The sequence below is a fragment of the Anoplolepis gracilipes genome, chromosome 1 (genome assembly GCF_047496725.1).
Source record: "Anoplolepis gracilipes chromosome 1, ASM4749672v1, whole genome shotgun sequence".
Classification (NCBI taxonomy): Eukaryota; Metazoa; Arthropoda; class Insecta; order Hymenoptera; family Formicidae; genus Anoplolepis; species Anoplolepis gracilipes.
In genome coordinates, this window is record NC_132970.1 from 21,800,304 (window position 1) to 21,819,622 (window position 19,319).

General features: G+C 31.5%; 1 protein-coding gene across 7 annotated transcripts in view; it reads right to left on the minus strand.

Annotated features, from left to right (window-relative positions):
- The window catches only part of LOC140674118 (zwei Ig domain protein zig-8), a 110,383-nt gene that overhangs the window by 63,141 nt on the left and 27,923 nt on the right, over positions 1–19,319 (minus strand). For all 7 annotated transcript variants that reach the window (XM_072907870.1, XM_072907782.1, XM_072907719.1 and 4 more), the window contains one exon: positions 9,729–9,892. In XM_072907870.1, coding sequence (XP_072763971.1) covers positions 9,729–9,892 — 164 coding nt within the window. The remainder of the gene's footprint in view (positions 1–9,728; positions 9,893–19,319) is intronic.

Consider the following 19,319-nt stretch of genomic DNA (forward strand, 5'->3'; position numbering starts at 1 on the left):
TTTTTCGAAACGTTATTTAATTTTTTATACTTGTTGCTTTAAGCAGATATTTTATAAAAAGAATTACATTACTCTCGAATATTATCTTTAGAGAAATAAATTTTTATAAAATATAAATAAAAATCTAGTTCTTTACATAAATAATTTAAATATTGTAAATAATAAAATTAAAATATTTTATATAAATCTGTATAAAAATATTATTATAAATATTTCATTAAATGTTTGAAATTATTTAAAATAAAATTTTGGAACATTAAAAGTATTTATTATATATTACATAAAATATAATGTAAATCTATATATATCATCAATCAGAGATCAATAAATAATTAAATTTATGAATAAAAAATAAAATAAATAAATAATTATAAATTACTCTTACTACTTCACAATTGTTCCATTATCGCCAGATGTTGTTCTAGGTCTTTTTCTCCTTTTTTGTTAGTTCTTTACTGCTTTTTCATGACATTCGCTCGCAAAAACACTGTTAATTATTGAATACAACAATGGCTTTACACTTTGCAGGGTACACCCGACGTTAATCATACGCGATACACACTTTATTACATTGCGATAAGAAAACGGAAAAACGTTCTTATAATCGCAAAAAGTTATTATCCGTTTAACATTTGAAAATTGCATAACCAAACAGGGCAATATTATTTCCGTTGATAACGAATAGTACGATGTTTTTACTTTAGAACAATATAACATATAAGTGTGAATAGTATACTAATTAAAACTAAAACATTCGCAGACTGTAATATCTGAAAATAAGTCATTGCTTTGCCGATTCGCGTAATAGATTCTAATCAAAACAAATTAAATTCGCGTTAAAAAGAAATACAGATGAATAAACGCTGAATTTATAGGATTGATAAAATATTAAAGTTAACAATTGTATCAATTAAAATGCGATGCACCTCGATTTCAAGAATTCATTCGTGTACTTAAAACGTTCCTTCAATGATGGAAAAATATATAGAATGATTATCCGTAATTTAACGCAATAATCGTGCGAATTGATTGTAATACTCGCAAAGAATGATTGCAGAAATAAACAATATAGAGAGGGAAGGTGCGATTCATTATCATCCTACTCGAGTCATCACGCAAATAAAAAAATCACCGTTTATATAAACAACAATATACTATATTAAAACCGCAAAAACAACTGTTAAATACTACATGATATTTAATTAATGTCACGAAATATTAATATTTAACGTATTATAAAGTAAGTGAATGTAAAATATTTTACGTGTATCTTTTAAATTTCTAATTAATTATTAATGAACATTCATTATTAATATCTACTTTTGTTACTTGAACCATTCTAATTTAAGAATTATAATATAAGATTGAATGATCCAATTAATAAAAAGTCGTTATAACACATAAATCATTTAATAATAATTAATATTTATAATACGAAAAATAAAATATAATGTATATGAATTTATTTTTATAACACCTTAAATATTTTGGGACGGTAACTATCGTAAGATAATCAGTGTTGTTTTATACGTAAATTCTGATTAAGTGGCATCGCGATACATTTTAATTATTACATTAGTCCTTGATCATTTATTAATCGCGAGTCATAAATTCATCCGTTCGGCATTTATTCATCCGTTATTTTCTAAAATATATATATATTGTATGTAATCTTTTCGATTAAAATCTGTCATGCGGATTGGCGAAAACCGATAACATATTTTAAAATATTCTGCTATTTTTAATTTTGTTTTGAAATTATATTGTTTTTAATTAATACACTTACATTCATGTAATAATATACAAAATAATTATTTTAAAACAAAAGGATTACATTCAACAATGGAGATAATATTGCTTTGCAACGTGTGAATTTGGCTGTAATTTTTAAAAATAAAATGGATAATAACTTTTTGTAATCGTTTTCTCGTTGCAATAATAATAAAGTGCCTGTGATTAACGTTATACAAAGTGTCGTACGATTGTTATAATCTGGTAATTAGACGCGCTATTGCAATTAACAGTGTTTTCACGAGTGACTGCTATAAAAAAGCAGCAAGTGATTAACAAGAAAGACGAAAGAAAAAGCCAAGGAAAATATCGGCCAGAGTAACCTCGAGATAAGCAACTTATAGCTTACTTATTTTATGATTTATTATTTATGAAATTATCGCTTATTTATTTTCCGCGATACAGATTAAATTTATATCATTTTGAGTGAAATATATAATATAAATTTATAAAATATATATTAAATATATCTATATTTATTAAATATATTTATTAAAAAAATTTAATAAAATATTTATATTAATTAATATTTTATATAAATTTATATACTATTATATACATATATATATTGTGTATATATATATATATATATATATATATAATATCAATATTTGCTTAAGACAAATCATTTAAATTATTTATATAAAAAGTAAATTTTTATATATCATATTTTATAAAAATTTATATATAAAGAAATTCTTTTTCGAAGATAATAAATTTTCTTTTTTTTAAATACTCGTTTAAGTCGAAAAATTATTCGCCATTATTATTTTTCTAAATATTAATTATTTTGGACTGCTTTACACAATTACAATATATTTGGTTTCTTGCAAATCATTGTTGTACTCTACAATTTCGTTTTTGCACATCGTACCTGTAAAAAATTATTTTGTATTTTAATTTTAAGATAATAAAAATTCGCGGATATTATAATAATAAAAATTATTTTGACATAAAATTTTGCTTTTGCATATAAAACTAATATTATGCTACATTACTTTATGCTTCACAAAACACAATCATTAAATTAAAAATAATCGTACAAATGTTTTATTTTGTTAGATAAAAAAAATTGAGGCAAAAAAAATAGTTAAAAGAATAAAATTCCTTTATATTATTATTAAAAGTTTTTTATATTTAAAATATTGTGCAATATTAAAGTAAATTAATATAAAAAACAACACACTATAAAATGAGGCGGAGTCAATCAATTATCATGCTATTTGGAAATGTGCAAGCGGTGCCTAATTTTGACAATAAATTCGATTGTCTCACATTAAGGACAAATCACCCACCCATGTAATTACCATAATTACCAAATTATATGATTGATTGTTAATTCAATTGCGTAGTAATTTCGCAGTAATACTGCTTGTATATTATGATACGATAAATGCCATTGTTGATAGAATTACTGCTTGTTCTGAATAACAGAATTTATACCTACATATTTCTTTACAAACTTTAATATCTCCTTAATTTATTTCTTTTCTTGAGACGTATTTGGCATATTTAACAATACGTAAAAAGTAAAAAGTTTCTTATGAACGTAAAAATGGTCTCACCTTTAAAATACCTGGTAAAATTCCACCCACCTACAGTTGTTTCACTTTCTCCCTCTTGTATTTTTTTCACCCCCTTGTGCCATTCTTCTTTTTTTTTCTCCGCTACGGTGATACAATGGAAAAGGGAACATTTGTTTAGAAAACGCCTTGGCAGTCGACTGTAATCTTAATGAAAAAAGCTCTCTTTTTTGTGAACGCTTGAAAAACTGTTTGTAATTAAAATCTCCGTTGAATTTCTTAAGACAACTTAAGAATTAGTCACTCAAATGCAGTGTAATGAACATGTTCTCGTACCAAATTTTAAGGTTTTCTTTCTTTATAAACTTTATAATTCATCCGTGAAATAATGTCACGAGTTAAAGTTAATATCGTTTATTAATATTGTGCTGAAACGCATTACAATTACTCTTTAAATATCGAATTTAAAAACACATTGATTATCGGACACAAAATCACGTAAAATAAAAATTATATTTATTATTATATACCTAGCAGCATAAAATTTGCTATTTCAACAATTCTATTTAAGCATAAATATCATTGGATGTGACAGTTTGACTATCAATCACTTTTATGTTACTTTTGCACCATGTTATCAAAGATGACGATTCATTGCAATAGCCACCTATGGAATTATGATGTCAGCATTATTTCTGATTTATCGTATATTTTGCTTATCGTGTGGCCTCGGATTATATATTAATACGTGAATATAATATCATTATGCAATAAAAAAGTAGTGATATCTATAACAGATTGTAAATGCATCTAATAGTATCCGAATAAGTACGAGCAATTATTCAAACGCAACGTTTTATTTTCATAAAATTTTCAATTTTATACGTATGTTATAATCTCAGGGGCAGGAAAAGCATTAAATAATACCTCGCATAAATGTGTAAATTTATTGCGCTTCTGTAAAACGGTATTCATGTTACGTATTTTACGCTAATTTGTATCATCGATAACGCTTACTATGTATCATTATTACCCTTTTCGCAATTACCTCTTTATAATAATTGTCGTTAATTGCTAGCGATGCAAATAATTTGTCCAGTCTGCTAAATTATTTGCAACATAATATCGTGCAAAAATATCTTTAAAAGCATTGTATGCAGAAAAGGGTAAATATGGAGAAAAAGTCACACCGATTTTATCGCCATTTACAATGCAAGATGGTGAAACAAAGATTTATACTTGGATTTATTGTTAGATCTGCAGACAGTCACTCATATCAAAGATTTCACGAAACAGGACGAGAAGAGACTATAATAACACATAAATGTGAAACACGACTTCCGAACTAAATTTGATTGAAGAAGTCTCAACCAAACCACAAGACTGGATCCAATAAAAGTTATTATTATGCGAATACGTATTAGTTGGAATTTAGATAATGATCTGGGCTTCAACATATGTTTAATTAAATCGTTATTAATAATATTACTTATCTAACAAAGCAGTAACTTTGTAATAGCGTCACATTCCTCTGAAATGTGTTAAAAAAGAGAGAAAAAGCATTGTAAAATTTCATAAATAATTTTTCAATTTACAAAAATTAAATTAATATTTTAAAAACTATTAAGATATCAAGGAAAAATGCACAAACTTAATCTTTTAAAAAATTTAATCTTATTATATTACTTCTTCTTTTTTTCTTCCAACGTCAAAGAAAATCTACTTTGATAGTAATTTGAAAAAATAGAATGAAACAAAATGACCACCATATGCTAGCTGCTTTGTTCTTTTTTCTGATTACATTCACATACATACACGGTGCATCTCTAGTTTTTCTCGAACCGGTCGCATTCCCTTATCTCGGAATCATGAATAATGCACGTCCGGAACTCACGATTGTCCAATTTATGCAGTGGAAATGTTGCACCGAGGATTCGAGTCTTACACATGGAAAATCGATCTCGCTTGAACGAGTCCGCCTTTTTCTCTTCGATCTATTATGCTACGAGACATTTGACGTGTGCGTAACGTTAATATAAATCACGATTATACAGCAAACTGTCATATTCTATTATAAAATAAAAAAATTCACCGTAAAACATTTTCTACATTTTCGAACGTATTTCCTACTAAGTAATATTTATTTTTTACCTGTAGCATGAAAAAAATTTCATTAAAACTTCTCACAGAAGAGATAATGCGTATGTCGCAGAAAACGAGAATTTCAATCATATTCTGAATTTTTTTTGTTGTGAGAATTTGGTAAATATTAAGTAAAGAAACGCGAGCGTACGCAAATGTCGAATTTTATGAGCAGCATAAATACAGAGGAATCCCCTTCCGGCCATCCATCATGTCGCGGATGTTTTGGTTCGAGGAGATGAACGAGTTACGAAACACTTTTGGGAGATTCTATGCCAGAACGTCCTGCATTAACATTGGAAACATTAATTCAAATGGTTTGGGGTGTGAGAGGTAATGTCCATAGAATGTTTAAAGTCAAGACGGTTATATCTTTAATAATGAAGATATTACAAAAAGATATGAATATTTTACTTGTTGAATTTGATTTTTAGATTTTTGTATAATGTATATTGATATTTGTATAATATATAATATTATAATATGTAGAATATTATTTAAAACGAGAAAAAATTTTGTTCATTAAAGTCGTATTAAAGGAACTTTAATAGGGAGAAAGTTAATTTATCTTTCAAAAGATGATAATTATTTTAACTCTTAATAGAAAATACACAAAAGATTTTACTCTAAATCGAGTAATGTTTAACAAGGAGTGGCATAAAGACAAGGTTTATTGCATTTGGGCGGCACTTTACGTTGCATTATCTCAACGTTCCTTGGATTTCCTTCACGCAGAAGAATCGCGAATCGTAGCTTTCATAACTCATCTTCACTGAAATAAGTAAGATTCTCAGAAAACGTTATAGAAAGGGAATACAATAGACATAGCCATAGTTATTCCCTGCTAACTTGACTTACATTCGCGTCCGACCCTTTTGATATTTCTGCCCGAAGGAATCGTAAACTGATATTTCGATATCAAGGGATCAAGTCCCGATTTCTTTCCTTACGAAAAGGGGACAGGAACAGATATGCATTGACCCTTTAAAATTGAATATCAGACTATGCATTTTCGTTGCACTCACAGTCACAGAACGAAGAGAGCCGGACAGAACGCGACCAATCTCACTATTCCTATACACAACTTTCTTCCATGATACTACATCTTTCTTCAACGATTCGCTTTTGATTAAATATCGATAAAGATCTTAACGGTTAAAAACAAAAAAAGATCAAAAAATGAGCATTCAATCTTATGCTGATTTTTTATATTGGAAAAAAGTTATACAAGACTTTGCAGAAATTTTTAATTCAAGCAAGAAATACATCACTAGAAATTAAATATATATAGATATATATTAGATCCGTTAATCAATTTATTTCCTCTCGTATTCTCTTTTGAATGCTCGTTTTTAACGCTCGGAATTCACAGAATTAATGAGGCTTGGAAAATAATGACTTCGCTCGTGTAATCGATTCTTTCAATCATAATTTCTTAAGAACGTTACGTTTTGATAATCCGATGTTAACTGATAATCCGATCGTAATGCGGAAACGTTACAAATTTCATTAAAATTCTATTTCTATTTAATATGCAATTCAAGAAAATGTTCTACGAAAATGCGACTAATCTCTCGCAATTATTTTCATCTTAAACTCCATTTGATTTCTCGACTTAACTCGAGAAAACTTGCCGTAATCGACACGTCACCACTGACCGTCCGCGCGTAGATCGATATTTAATTAAAGAGGAATCGCTGGAAAAAAAGAAAACAGATAAGTGGAAGGAAGAAAAATGTGGAAAAGATTGGAAAAACCTGGTGAACGTGAACTAAAAATGCATCCGGCCGTGCTCTTCGAGAAAATGCGCGCCGAGCAATTTTGTATCCCAGCTATTAAAGAAATCTATATATATATATATATATATATATATATATTCGTTCGTTTCCAATAAAATCTGTGTTAAATATAAATACGCTTTTGAAATATTGAACATTGAATCGCGTTTGCTCGTACGATCAATCTTCTGTTTAAATTTTTACTTGGATAACAATATTGAAATGAAGCTCTCTTTTAACAAAAAGGATGCGGTTTCTATATTGATAGGTAAAAGTAAGCGAAACTAAAATAAAGTATTTTTTGAAAAAAATCTTTTAATCCACAGTATCTACTTATTTTCGAAAAAGAAAGCAACACAATTATTGTTAAAATATTGCATGACATGCGTGGAAAATAATGAATAACTGGAATGTAACAAATTAATATAATTAATTAGTAAAAATATTAAAATTAAAAGGAAATACATAATGTATATATAAAGTATAAAATAACGAGTCGCGTTAAAACAAAATTAATAATTCAAGGAAAGTATGATTGGACGTTAGCAACACATTTAATACATTTATATCCACAACTAGATTAATTATATCATTATAAATTATATTATTAATTATATTATTATAAATAAATGTTATTACTATAACATTAATTCTTAAATTAAAAATTCTTGAGAAAAATTGAAAAAGAAAAATCGTCATGGACCATGTGTTTCAGTATCAATTTTACTAAAACACAAATCGAATGTTTGTAAAAGTGCGCATACATAAATGCATTTATCAATTCCGATTATAATGCGTTCCTCGAGAACGTAAAAACTAGACGAGATCCGCTATAAAAACCGCATCCATCCACCAGTTGCATACGCTCTTTACTTCCGGCCGTTCGATAACAATAAAATCCGCTGCAGAAGCAGAAGGAAATCTGTCTAAAGCAAGAGAGGAAAAATTCAAAAAGGCGGAAAAGTAGGTCGCAAAAATTGGACGGGCGTGTCGAAAAATTGCGTTCGTAGGGAAAAATACATAGCGAATAGCACGACGTTCGCTTCCCAGAAATGATTCCCGGTTGGCGCCAAGTGCCCTTTAATCTATCGGGTGTCTGCGAGCAAAGCACGACCGACACAAATACATACGTGAATGCGACTCGGTGGCACAGCGCGCGACGAGAGAGAATCGCCTTCTTGCCAGAATGATTACGACCACCGTTTACGTGAATCGCAGCTGAATCGTCCGCAAATTTGCACGCACGCTTCGGTCGTTCCACCGATCTTCCTCTTGCGCTCTTATTACCACGAAACCATGTTTTCGGCACTGCACTCCGGCAACTAGAGATGCAGTTCTCGCTACGGACGCAAGAATTTCCGGAAGATTCTATTTGCGCGTGTTACTCGGAGCGAAGAATTTAGATAGATAAGTTATAGAGTTTGTACTTTGATGTAAACATTTTAGGAATTTTCAGTTTCCCTTCTACGTTCTTTCTACCCTACAAATTTGCAAGTTTTTGCTTTTGTGCAAAAACTTTAACTTTGTTGATTATATTATTTAAGAGTTTATATGAAAATATGAGAACCATCTTTTTCACGTTGATATTACGTATCCCATGACTGTAAAAAAAAAGAACGATTGAGAATTAAAGCTTACCATCCCTCATGATTTACTCTATGTATAATTCCATAAAGTCTCATCAACGTTGACGAGCTTCAATCAACAGTTCGTTAATAAATTCGCGCAGAGCGTTGGATACTTTGACAAACCCTTGAAATAGGACGAGAGTTAAGAGCGGAGACATATCTCTGTGTATGAAGGGAAGCTTCCGTTAAGGCGCTCATACATCTTCGTTAAATCTATACCGCGCTTAGTCAACGCCGCGAGATACGCACCGGAGAGCTTTCAAAGGAAACAGAACGATATCTGTGTCCTCACGATTCCTCATGACAGATCGTCACAGACATGCCATTTCCTACGTAACACGATAACCATTCCCCTATCTACATTTAGCTATGGCAAGTCCTCTAATCGCGACCGCGATATTTATTGGCGGCCCGCTACTACGGAAGCGACAATTTGTCATGTAGCTGTATTAATTACATAGGCTCTCTTGTGTAGATAAGGGTACTGGAAGCAACCTGTTTGAATCGAAGCTGTCTCCAGTAAATTTTCAGATTAATCGCTGCCGGGCCAATCAGTGCTTGTTTGCAATTAATAATGATATATGTATACACATACATGCGCGATCTTTCTTCGAGGATGATTTATATTCTAGTTATCGGACACAACAAACAAAATTTGTGCAATATAATAATATATTTATGTGCACGTATAGTTTTCATTAAAATACGAAATATCTCTATGAAGTGATTGAATAACTTGGTACACACATGTGTGTTACTTTTTACGTAAATTTAATTAAGCCGTTCATAATTCAAAAAGACCTCATGCTCGATTGACATTTACTGCTGTGTAAATAGAAAAAGAAAATATATAAATAAAGACTTACTACTTTGTCGCCCAAATTTCGCACGCGGCATGGTAGGTATGCGGTATGCCCTACAAATGCACTGACGTTCGCTGCTGTCGGCTCGAAAACGATCAAATCATTATTGGCATCGTTTACATGCCACTGCGCACCTTCCTTGAATGTTTCGCGTACGTGTGCTGGCGCTGAAAAGAAAATAACGATCTGACGAACATGCTCTGTACGTCGCTGGTGCTTAATCTATTTTTCCACAATATTATTAAAATTGCATTTACTTCGTATAAAAAAAAAAAAAAACCAAGTTTTGTGGAGCAAAATTATTGTTGAATAAATAATAAAATTGCCCAAAGTTGCTAAAATTTAACAGATTTAAGGAAGAATATATTTTTTTCCCTTCGTGCGCGCGATTTAATCACGCGTGTTGCGTTGCGTTGAACGTCGCGGGGAGGCATGGGAAATGTGTTCTATCTTGCGTGAAACTTGTATGCGAAATTCTGGACAGGAAACCAATGCTTGCCGACGTCTCCCGCGAGAGCGCAACTCCAAGTCTGCTGCGAGCGACTGCTGGATGTACTACTTACAAGATACCAGAATCCAAGTGCATTATAACTGGCAAGTAGCGAACTGGCGCCGAGCGAGCAAACTCAGCTCATTTCTTAAGCGTAATACGCTCTTCGACGTTTCGGTGGAATATCTTATGGAACATAGCTATGCACTTTGCCTCATTGTACATGCTCGTTTGTACCTCTATAGAATTCTGCCCACCTTCTCTCCCTTCTCCTTCAGCGTCCTTTTCGTCATATACTGAAGAATAATCTAACGTACTTCAGTGACAATGCGTATGCTCGTCTTCATGATCGTGAAAGACATTACACGATTTGCAGCAAACGACATGTATTTTGTCGACGACGCGCTCACTAACAATTTTATTTGCAAAATTTTTGACAAAATATATTGCAAGCAATGACAAAAAGAGATGGATATATGTATGTGTTTTATTTTTAATCAATAACACTGTTGTTATTGGCTCACCTATAGATTTAATCTGAATTTGTAATAAAAGAGATTGTTTGGGTATTTGCAATAAAAGAGAGTGTTTGGATGTTTGTAAAAACTTGTTTTGTGTGTGCGTGTGCGTGTGTTTTGTGTGTGTGTGTGTGGCGGTAACCGTAAACATCACGATTATAAAAAAACTTTAGAACCTATAATGCACTTATTAACGCACTTAAAACTCAATTAAATAATATAAAAAAATTATTATTATTATTATCTTTGATTTTCCAATCCATAATGTTGTAAATTATAACATCTTTCGATATTTAATAAATTTTCTATGAAACATTACGTAAAACAATCACGCGTTTTTAATTTAATAATAAATTCAAAAATAAGATATTTTCCTTGTTATTTAATATTATCGTTATAATATATTACTATATTACTTAATATTGTCGTTATAATATATTACTTTATATTTAATATTATATATAAAGGTTATCTTTACATTTTCCTGATTCACTATTTTCATCGCTAATGCTTATGATAACTTTTTGACATTTTTGTCTACTACCCAAATAGGTGTTATATAAACTTTTCGAAATAAACATCATTCAAATCTGTACGGATCGTTCTCTACTTAGTATACTTTCAGAACGCTTAGTATATTCTCCATCATCATCAATCATCATCAGATTGAACGACGATACTCATTGGTGGTTGACAGGGATTGATCCGAAAGGAAAGTTCGTAATAGAAGCTGTACGAGTTGACTGTGTGAATCCGCTAATGCACGGAAGAAAAGCAAATGATATAAAATGAATACTTAATTTCGATTTTATTTTTTGCAACCTAATTTATTTTTACTTTACAGGTCAAATTGATTATCATTAATATATACGTAAAATTTCTTAACATTAATATAGCAATCTTAATATTTTAATGCTGTATAAATAAACTTACAAAATCATCTTCGTAAATCATTTTCATAAGAGCCGTGAGATAAGAAATCTTGCTTTAAGATAAAGCATAAAACTTGATAAAGATCTAAACATTTATTTCAATTCGTCGCTATGTCTACTATGTCACCGTATTGTCCATTTTGTATCGCTGCAATGTCACTGAACTGTGAATGAAAAAATATCTTTTACCGTGACCCAAAAAGACAAACACTTGCCAATCATTGTCCTCTTTTTGACCCTCGAGCGCGTGCAATCTGATAAATTTAATTGGATGAACCTGCGTGCGGTGCGAGAGTAAATCCACGATGAACACGACGAGGATTGCGAGGGGCTTGAAACGCGGACGGCTATCGAATTATCAAACAAATCTGCCCAGAACAACCCGCTGACATCGTAACTCGTTGGACTGACCGTTTCGCATAAACAATGCCCTCTCCAAAAGCCTGCGATATCCACTTTCAATCTCGACAAACACGACGATTCGTTCATAGCTGTTGAGTAAATCTTTACCTGCTATTTATGACGTGTTTGAAGTTTTCGCTTAAGTAATTTTTTAAAGTAGAGCAATTATAAAAAACATTTTATATTATGTATGTGGCAAAAAATAAATTGTAAATTTGTTTAATTCTTTTAAATCCATTTTAAATTAAATATTATATATATATATATATATATATATATATATTTTATATATAAAATTTTTCATATTAAAGTATAATTTTATATATATTAATAACTTACAGAGCACAAAGAATAAACTTGTAATAACTTTTATGAATTTCAGAATGTTCTGACGTCCTATAAATTACGTTTTAAATATAAAACGCGCACAAGACGTATTAAATATTAGAAACATATCAATGAGATTTTCAATTCAGAAGTTAATATTGACTTACAATTATTAGTTTATATGAACATCTTTGTTTGTTTGCTCCGAAATTCGAGAGTAAATATTAGTTTGGTTCCATCACTACCTCCCACCATCCCTCTTGTGGTGCGATAACGCCCGTATACATACCCGTTCTATTGGCGTTATACAAATGACCAACACTCCACCCCTTTACGCCTTCGCCCTGGTAACACAGGGTAAAGTCCTGCCACCCGTCCTGATAACTTCAGATTAATTGACAAAAAGCCACCGTCACAAATAAGGATAATGTATATTACCTGAAAATCACCCCTGCAACGTCATTACTACCGGCGTCTCTATCACAATCGTTTTTTTGGGTACATAATAGAAGTCAGATGGCGGCATTAAATTAGCTCTTAAACCCCCAATTATTTAAAAGGTATATTTTTCAAGAATATATAAGGTAACGTCTTAAAATATTTTTAAAACTATTACACATAACGCGTTTCACATTGAAATAAATAATAATTCCAGTATATTAACATTTTTCAACATAAATTATGTAATCTCTTACGAAATCTCTTTTTCCTTTACATATGCATCTTGCATATATTAAATAAATCAAATACGAAGCCGGTGCCAACACATTTAAAAGCGAATGCATGATATGAATCGCGCCAAGAAATTTGCGGAACAATTTCGACTACTCTCTACTACGCAAATATATTTCTGTTAGATACAGTAATACCTTCACGTCTGACTACAGCCATCCGTTTCTACTCGTCGCGAATCCTCGCAGGCGCCACCTTTGCAAGAGTCTTTACAACCCCTATGTGAATAGTCACTCGTCACTTTTTTTTATCCCAAAGACTTTTTTTCGTCCAGATTCCGTAATATTATAAACTGTGCGCGTAAATGTGCTGTAAACTAAGATTGCTGCTTCCCATCATCATCATTGTCATTTCTGTAGCTAGAGACATTTTTCTTCCTAAAAACGCCGATGGGCGGATCCTTTAAAAAGATGGGGAAAAGACGAAAAATCACATGTGTAAGCCCTAGTTCCATTTTTATCGGTGATAAAATCGTCTGATAGAACAGTATCACACCTAATGACTGTAAATTCGGATAAAACATGTTTGTAATTAAACACTTTAAATGCGTCAGCGTTTTTTACGTATATTGCTTTGGTATTTATGAACGTTATTTCAACTACGGCTGTATGATAATTTAATGACTACCAGTTAAATTTGCAACAAATAAAACTGGGTGCGAAAACGTATTGTGTGATTTTAACCAAACAAAGCGTATATTAAAGCATACTCTCTCTCTTTGCTTTTATGTTTAATACAAATATTTAATTTTTTTACAGTACAACGCATTAATATAAAACTAATTTTTCTACGTGTGAAATATATTTTACATAAAAAAATTCGAATTTTATGTAAAAATCTTGTCAATTTTTTATTACAGAATAAAATTGATTTATCTTGTCTATTAAAATTTACATATATTTATATACACGTGAGCACACACATATATAGAAAAAAAAATCAATGTAACTTCATATTACTTTTATATTTTATTCAAGGGATAAGTGTGAGATAGGAAATAGCTATCTCTAGAGACATTTTCGTAAATTCTCGTGTGAAGTCACAATTACTATAGAAGAGTAACATAACGTCCCACAAATTGCCTACGCACTAAATCTTCTTGGACTACTTCCTTCCAGATCCCACCTTTCTTACGAAGTTCCTAATTCGCGTGTTCGAGCGACCGACATTTTTATTTCTTGGAAGCATTATCTAGGTTTTTCCATGGCATATTTCTTTCCGACGCGCTTTTCTGGACTGCTCGGTCTCTTAACATGGCTGACATGCAGCATTTTTAAATTTACGCGTGCAAACAAAAATAAATTTTTATTCGACTAATTAAATAATTGCATCCACAGAGATTATGTATATAAATCAATTTTAATATTTTGGACGTAATAAAATTAACTTCAAATTAAAGGTCAATTTTGCAAAATTTATTTATAAATCTAAACATTTTCACACAAAAAATACAATTATACGGATCAATGATAGATGATTGATAGACAAGAACTTTTCAACGTAATAAACGGGATTGATAACTATCATTCTTTGTGATTAGTACACACAATTGTTTCATTTTAAATCATGTGACATATATTGCTTCTATTGTTACGGACATTTACGACGTAGCAGAGAGTACTATACCAGTATTTCAACCATATCATAATGCGCATATCCAGACAAACGCAAGTGCGAGCAGTAAGCGGGACGACCTCCCCATCATTCATCCAAAATACACTTAGATAAACACGTACGTAAACGGTACACTCGGCGGGGAACAAATCTCCGCGGCGGAAAAAAAAAAAAAAGAAGGAAGACACACGGGAAAACAAAAGAATTGCGTAACGCCAAAATTATCCAGTGACACGTTGACACAGTGGCGCACTGCCACGCAAGCCCTTCCACCCCGCATGCACGCCAACATCGCCACTCGAAGGTCCGCCTACGATGTGGCGACTGGCAGCATGACCGCAGTTTACGAGCGTTGTGGCGAAAATATATGATCCTCGTGGTCTAGCGCGACCGTAAACTTTCGTCCTCATTGTTTCGAGCAGGAAAACCAGAAAAGGCCGCAGTCCGGAGCAGCCCCCGGTTCAAGGGTTGTGCAGCGCTTTCCCCTTCCCCCTTCCTCCCCTTCCTCGATACGACGCGCGAGATTAACGACGAGATTATTTCATAGCTTCTCGCAGGCAGGTCGCTGCTGAAATGATGCTGGACCGTTCTACGAATTCGGCGACAATGTTCGGTTTCGGCGGAATTTATGACGTAGTGTAACAAAGGTAAAATCCGGGGAAGAATAAAATTTTACTAGTTAAAGGATGACTCGGTCGAGAAAGAAAAGTGAGATAATTTAAGTATTTAATTTTCACATATATATATGTATATCACTTTAATGTATTGTAAAAGATATATTATTAAGTAGCGCGCTCAATCACAAAATGGAAATATGTTTTAAAATAATTGCCATTTAAATGAAGGAAATATAGGGACAATTATATAATCACATCATATCAATTAAGGTAAAGCTTTTCGAGTATATTATTTTCTTTTTTCCCTTGAGTAACGAAATTTCTAATTATTACGTATAATCTTAGAAATAAGAATAATTACTTAAATTGTCCACTGTCATAATATATAAAAGTTTATTATTTCGTAATAAAATTAAGAAGAAGATTATTTTCATTATAAATTAAATATTATTAGATAGAGAAACTATATTAAATGTTGCGTATTAAGTAATTTATCACACAAATTATAAATTTAATTCTTACGATCTTTTTGGAATTGTCGATGCAAATAATTACATGTATAAAAACTGTTAAAATATGCGTATTCAAAAATGACTCAATTTTATGATTATTATATAGTGACTTCAAAAGATGTTGCATGAACTACATTTGCGTAACTGCACACGTGTATGTTCACTATACAGACACACCTATTTAGACACTTCAAACAGGCGTGAAGGTAATGGATGCACTCCGCGTAGTGCTCGCTATCAGGTACCATTTCGGCAGAAGTGCTATAACGATGCTTAAAGCGGAAGTATACTCGACGTTCGGCGTGATATAAATTGAAAAGCGCGACTTTTCATTAGAAAAATGACACAAATACGCCTTAAATTTATCAATAAACTTATTTTGTTTCGTGATTATATATGTATATTCCTAAATAGAAGATTCTATTTAGAACAAAAAAATTTCTGTAATAAGATTAAAATAGTCACGTAATTACTCGAGTAAAGCAACTAATCAATTTTTATACATTTTCTCAGATATTTAATTTCTCGAAAATTGGTACAATTTATTTTTCTTTATTATTTTTACACGTTTACCGCAAAAAAAAGATTAAAATAATCTGAAAAAGTGTGAGACTATAACCAGATGGTCGTTGCAGCATACGAAGAAAGTTAATTTCGACCAATAAGAAGACGACGATTTTCATATAAAAGTTTTGCGACGCTTTTGCAATAACCTCAGTCGGATTTTTCGAAATCTTCGGATACTCAACGCGCCCTAAGTCGATCTCGCCTCCATTGCGGAGGCGTCGACGGCTCAAGACTGTTTCCAATTTGATGTCGCGGGCGAATATAATTTTTCTTGCCTTGCCGGCACGCCAGCAACTTCAGAAAACCGTTTACGAGCTTAAGCCGCCCCAGTTAGAGATAGAGTTCTTTCGCGCAGGCGGTAACTTCCGGTTGCTGTCGACTTTACTTGAATTTGCTTCGTGCTCTATGTGATAAAAGAAATTTATTCTATAAAAACTTTAAACAAACACAGGAATAAATAGCAAAATTTTATTTTTCGTTTAATTTCAAGCGGATTTTAAGTTATTGTATTTTGAGAATAAGTTGATTGTTGATTTACATATATGAGGGATAATAATATTTTACGTAGGAAATATTAACTCTAAATTCGTTTAAAATTATATCATTAAAGATTAATGCAATATTAACAAGATATCTTGTATACATATAATACGAGGTCTCATGTAACAAGATTGCTATACAATTCCATCCAATTGGAAAGCATCAAGTTTCTGATAGAAAAAAGTTAAATTAAATGTACAGAAACGTGATGTCTGTATTTATTAAATTCTCGCATGTGATACGTACACCACGTGCTTCATATGCGTTTTACTTGATTCTTTCACTTTCGACTATCTGTGACAGTTTAACAAACATATTGCCTATTTGTAAATATGATACTGCCTCCAACATTACGCGGGACTAGTTCAATTTTTTACTTTAATACAATTTTGCTTTAATACAAAATAATATAAAATATTATTTACAAAAATAAATTATATTTCCATAGTTATATGTATATAAGTTTACAAAGAATGCTTACAAATTTAAAAAATTAGTTTTATAGATCAAGTTAAAACTACATTACAAGACATAGAACGTGATATATTGCAAGACAAATATTTTTATTTTTAATATTTAAATGTATATATTACACATATATATATATATATATATATGTGTATGTGTGTGTGTGTATATTATATTCTAGTATAGTTATATAGTTATAGTTAGGCCATAATATATGCTATATAGGCTATAATATAGTCTAATGGCTTATATTTTATTTATTTCAAAATTTATATTCTTATTATATTTAAAAAATTAATAATGTTTATTTAATGCATTTTTTTCGCATGTACATCAAAGGTACCAAATAAAGCAATAACAATTGCGATATCGTAATAATATCATATCAGAAAAAAATTCCTTTTGTATCAGTATCTCTAAATGGATTCGGCATTGTCAGTTTTATATGAAATATAACGCCGTAAAAACTCATGACAAATATTCCAAGAACTATGGATGACTGTGCGAGGGACGCAACGAAAAGAATATGCGTGACCCCATTTGTGGAGTTCATAATGCGTGAATCCACTTTTTTTCGCATATAGGGTTATCATCTTTGAATTGGCTCCCTATGAAAAATGTAGTACAGAATTTTCTGCCCTTTCGTGTGCGATTGAGGAAAAATATATGTGGATTTTAGAATAAATCCATATATAAAGAACATATTCAAAGATAGGTAGAATTGACTTTTTGTCATGTGCTATGGCACTTACATAATCAATTTCTGTAAAAATTATTATAACACTGAGGCTATATTGTCTGAAAATTGCAAGATGCACTTAATTCAATATTAATATCATATTTTAATAGATGAAGAGTTTATAGTTCAACAAATCGCAGATGAATAACAGATATTAATAATTATATTCCCTGTAAGATTATTAAAGAGGACCGACTCGACCAATTCTCTAGGAATTTACCACAGTCAACTAGAGAAATGATCCGGAAAGAGGACTGAAACCCAAATTATCCTGCCAAGAACAATCTTGTAGTCGTGCAAACGCGAAGTAATGTGGCGAAACTGGCGAGTTTCGTCGGACGTGAGAAATTTCATTTCATCAAGCAGAAACACAGAGGTTGCCTGAATTACGTGGTGTTTATAATCCGTAACACAAGCTAGTGCAATGAGAGATATCGTACGGATGCATCGTGGGTATATGCATGCAAACACACATGCCAAACACGTGGTATTCTCGCTAAGCATGACGATTTCTTGGAAACGTTCCTTCTATTTGATATTTGATCCATCAAGATGAATGATTTGTGCCAACTCTTAAGAGCTGTTTAATGTTCTTTTAATTTTACGTAAGAAATAAATTTTCACAAAAAATCGACTTTTGAATATAGTACCCGTTACACTTTCTTCTGCCATACTCATGTGTACTAGATTTAAATATAAACCAGTAAGTATATTAATAGAAAGAAGGAGCTTTTATACCACATTTTAAAAAGTGCTGCACGAAGGTTAAAATAAATGGACTTTAAATAGATGGAAAAAGCTCTTGTATTCACTAACGTGTCTGCCAAAATTTACCAACCCGAGATAGATAAGAAAAAAGACATACAGGGTAAGACTAGGAAAGAAGATAAGATTGACGTGTCGCCTTTAAAGTCATGAAACGAGATTCTGGACTCCAGGAAGATGTATGAGAGAAAAGAAACAGTAAAGAGGACGTTCGACCTGCTAATAAAACTGAGCTGCAGCCGATCTTCCAACTTTTCAGGTGCGACGTATAGGGAAAGAAACGGAAGTGGTAAAAGAAGGAACGAAGGCTTCCAAGCGGTGGCGGAAAAACGAAAAGAAAATCTTTCGGAGAAATTCCTCTACATGGTTTG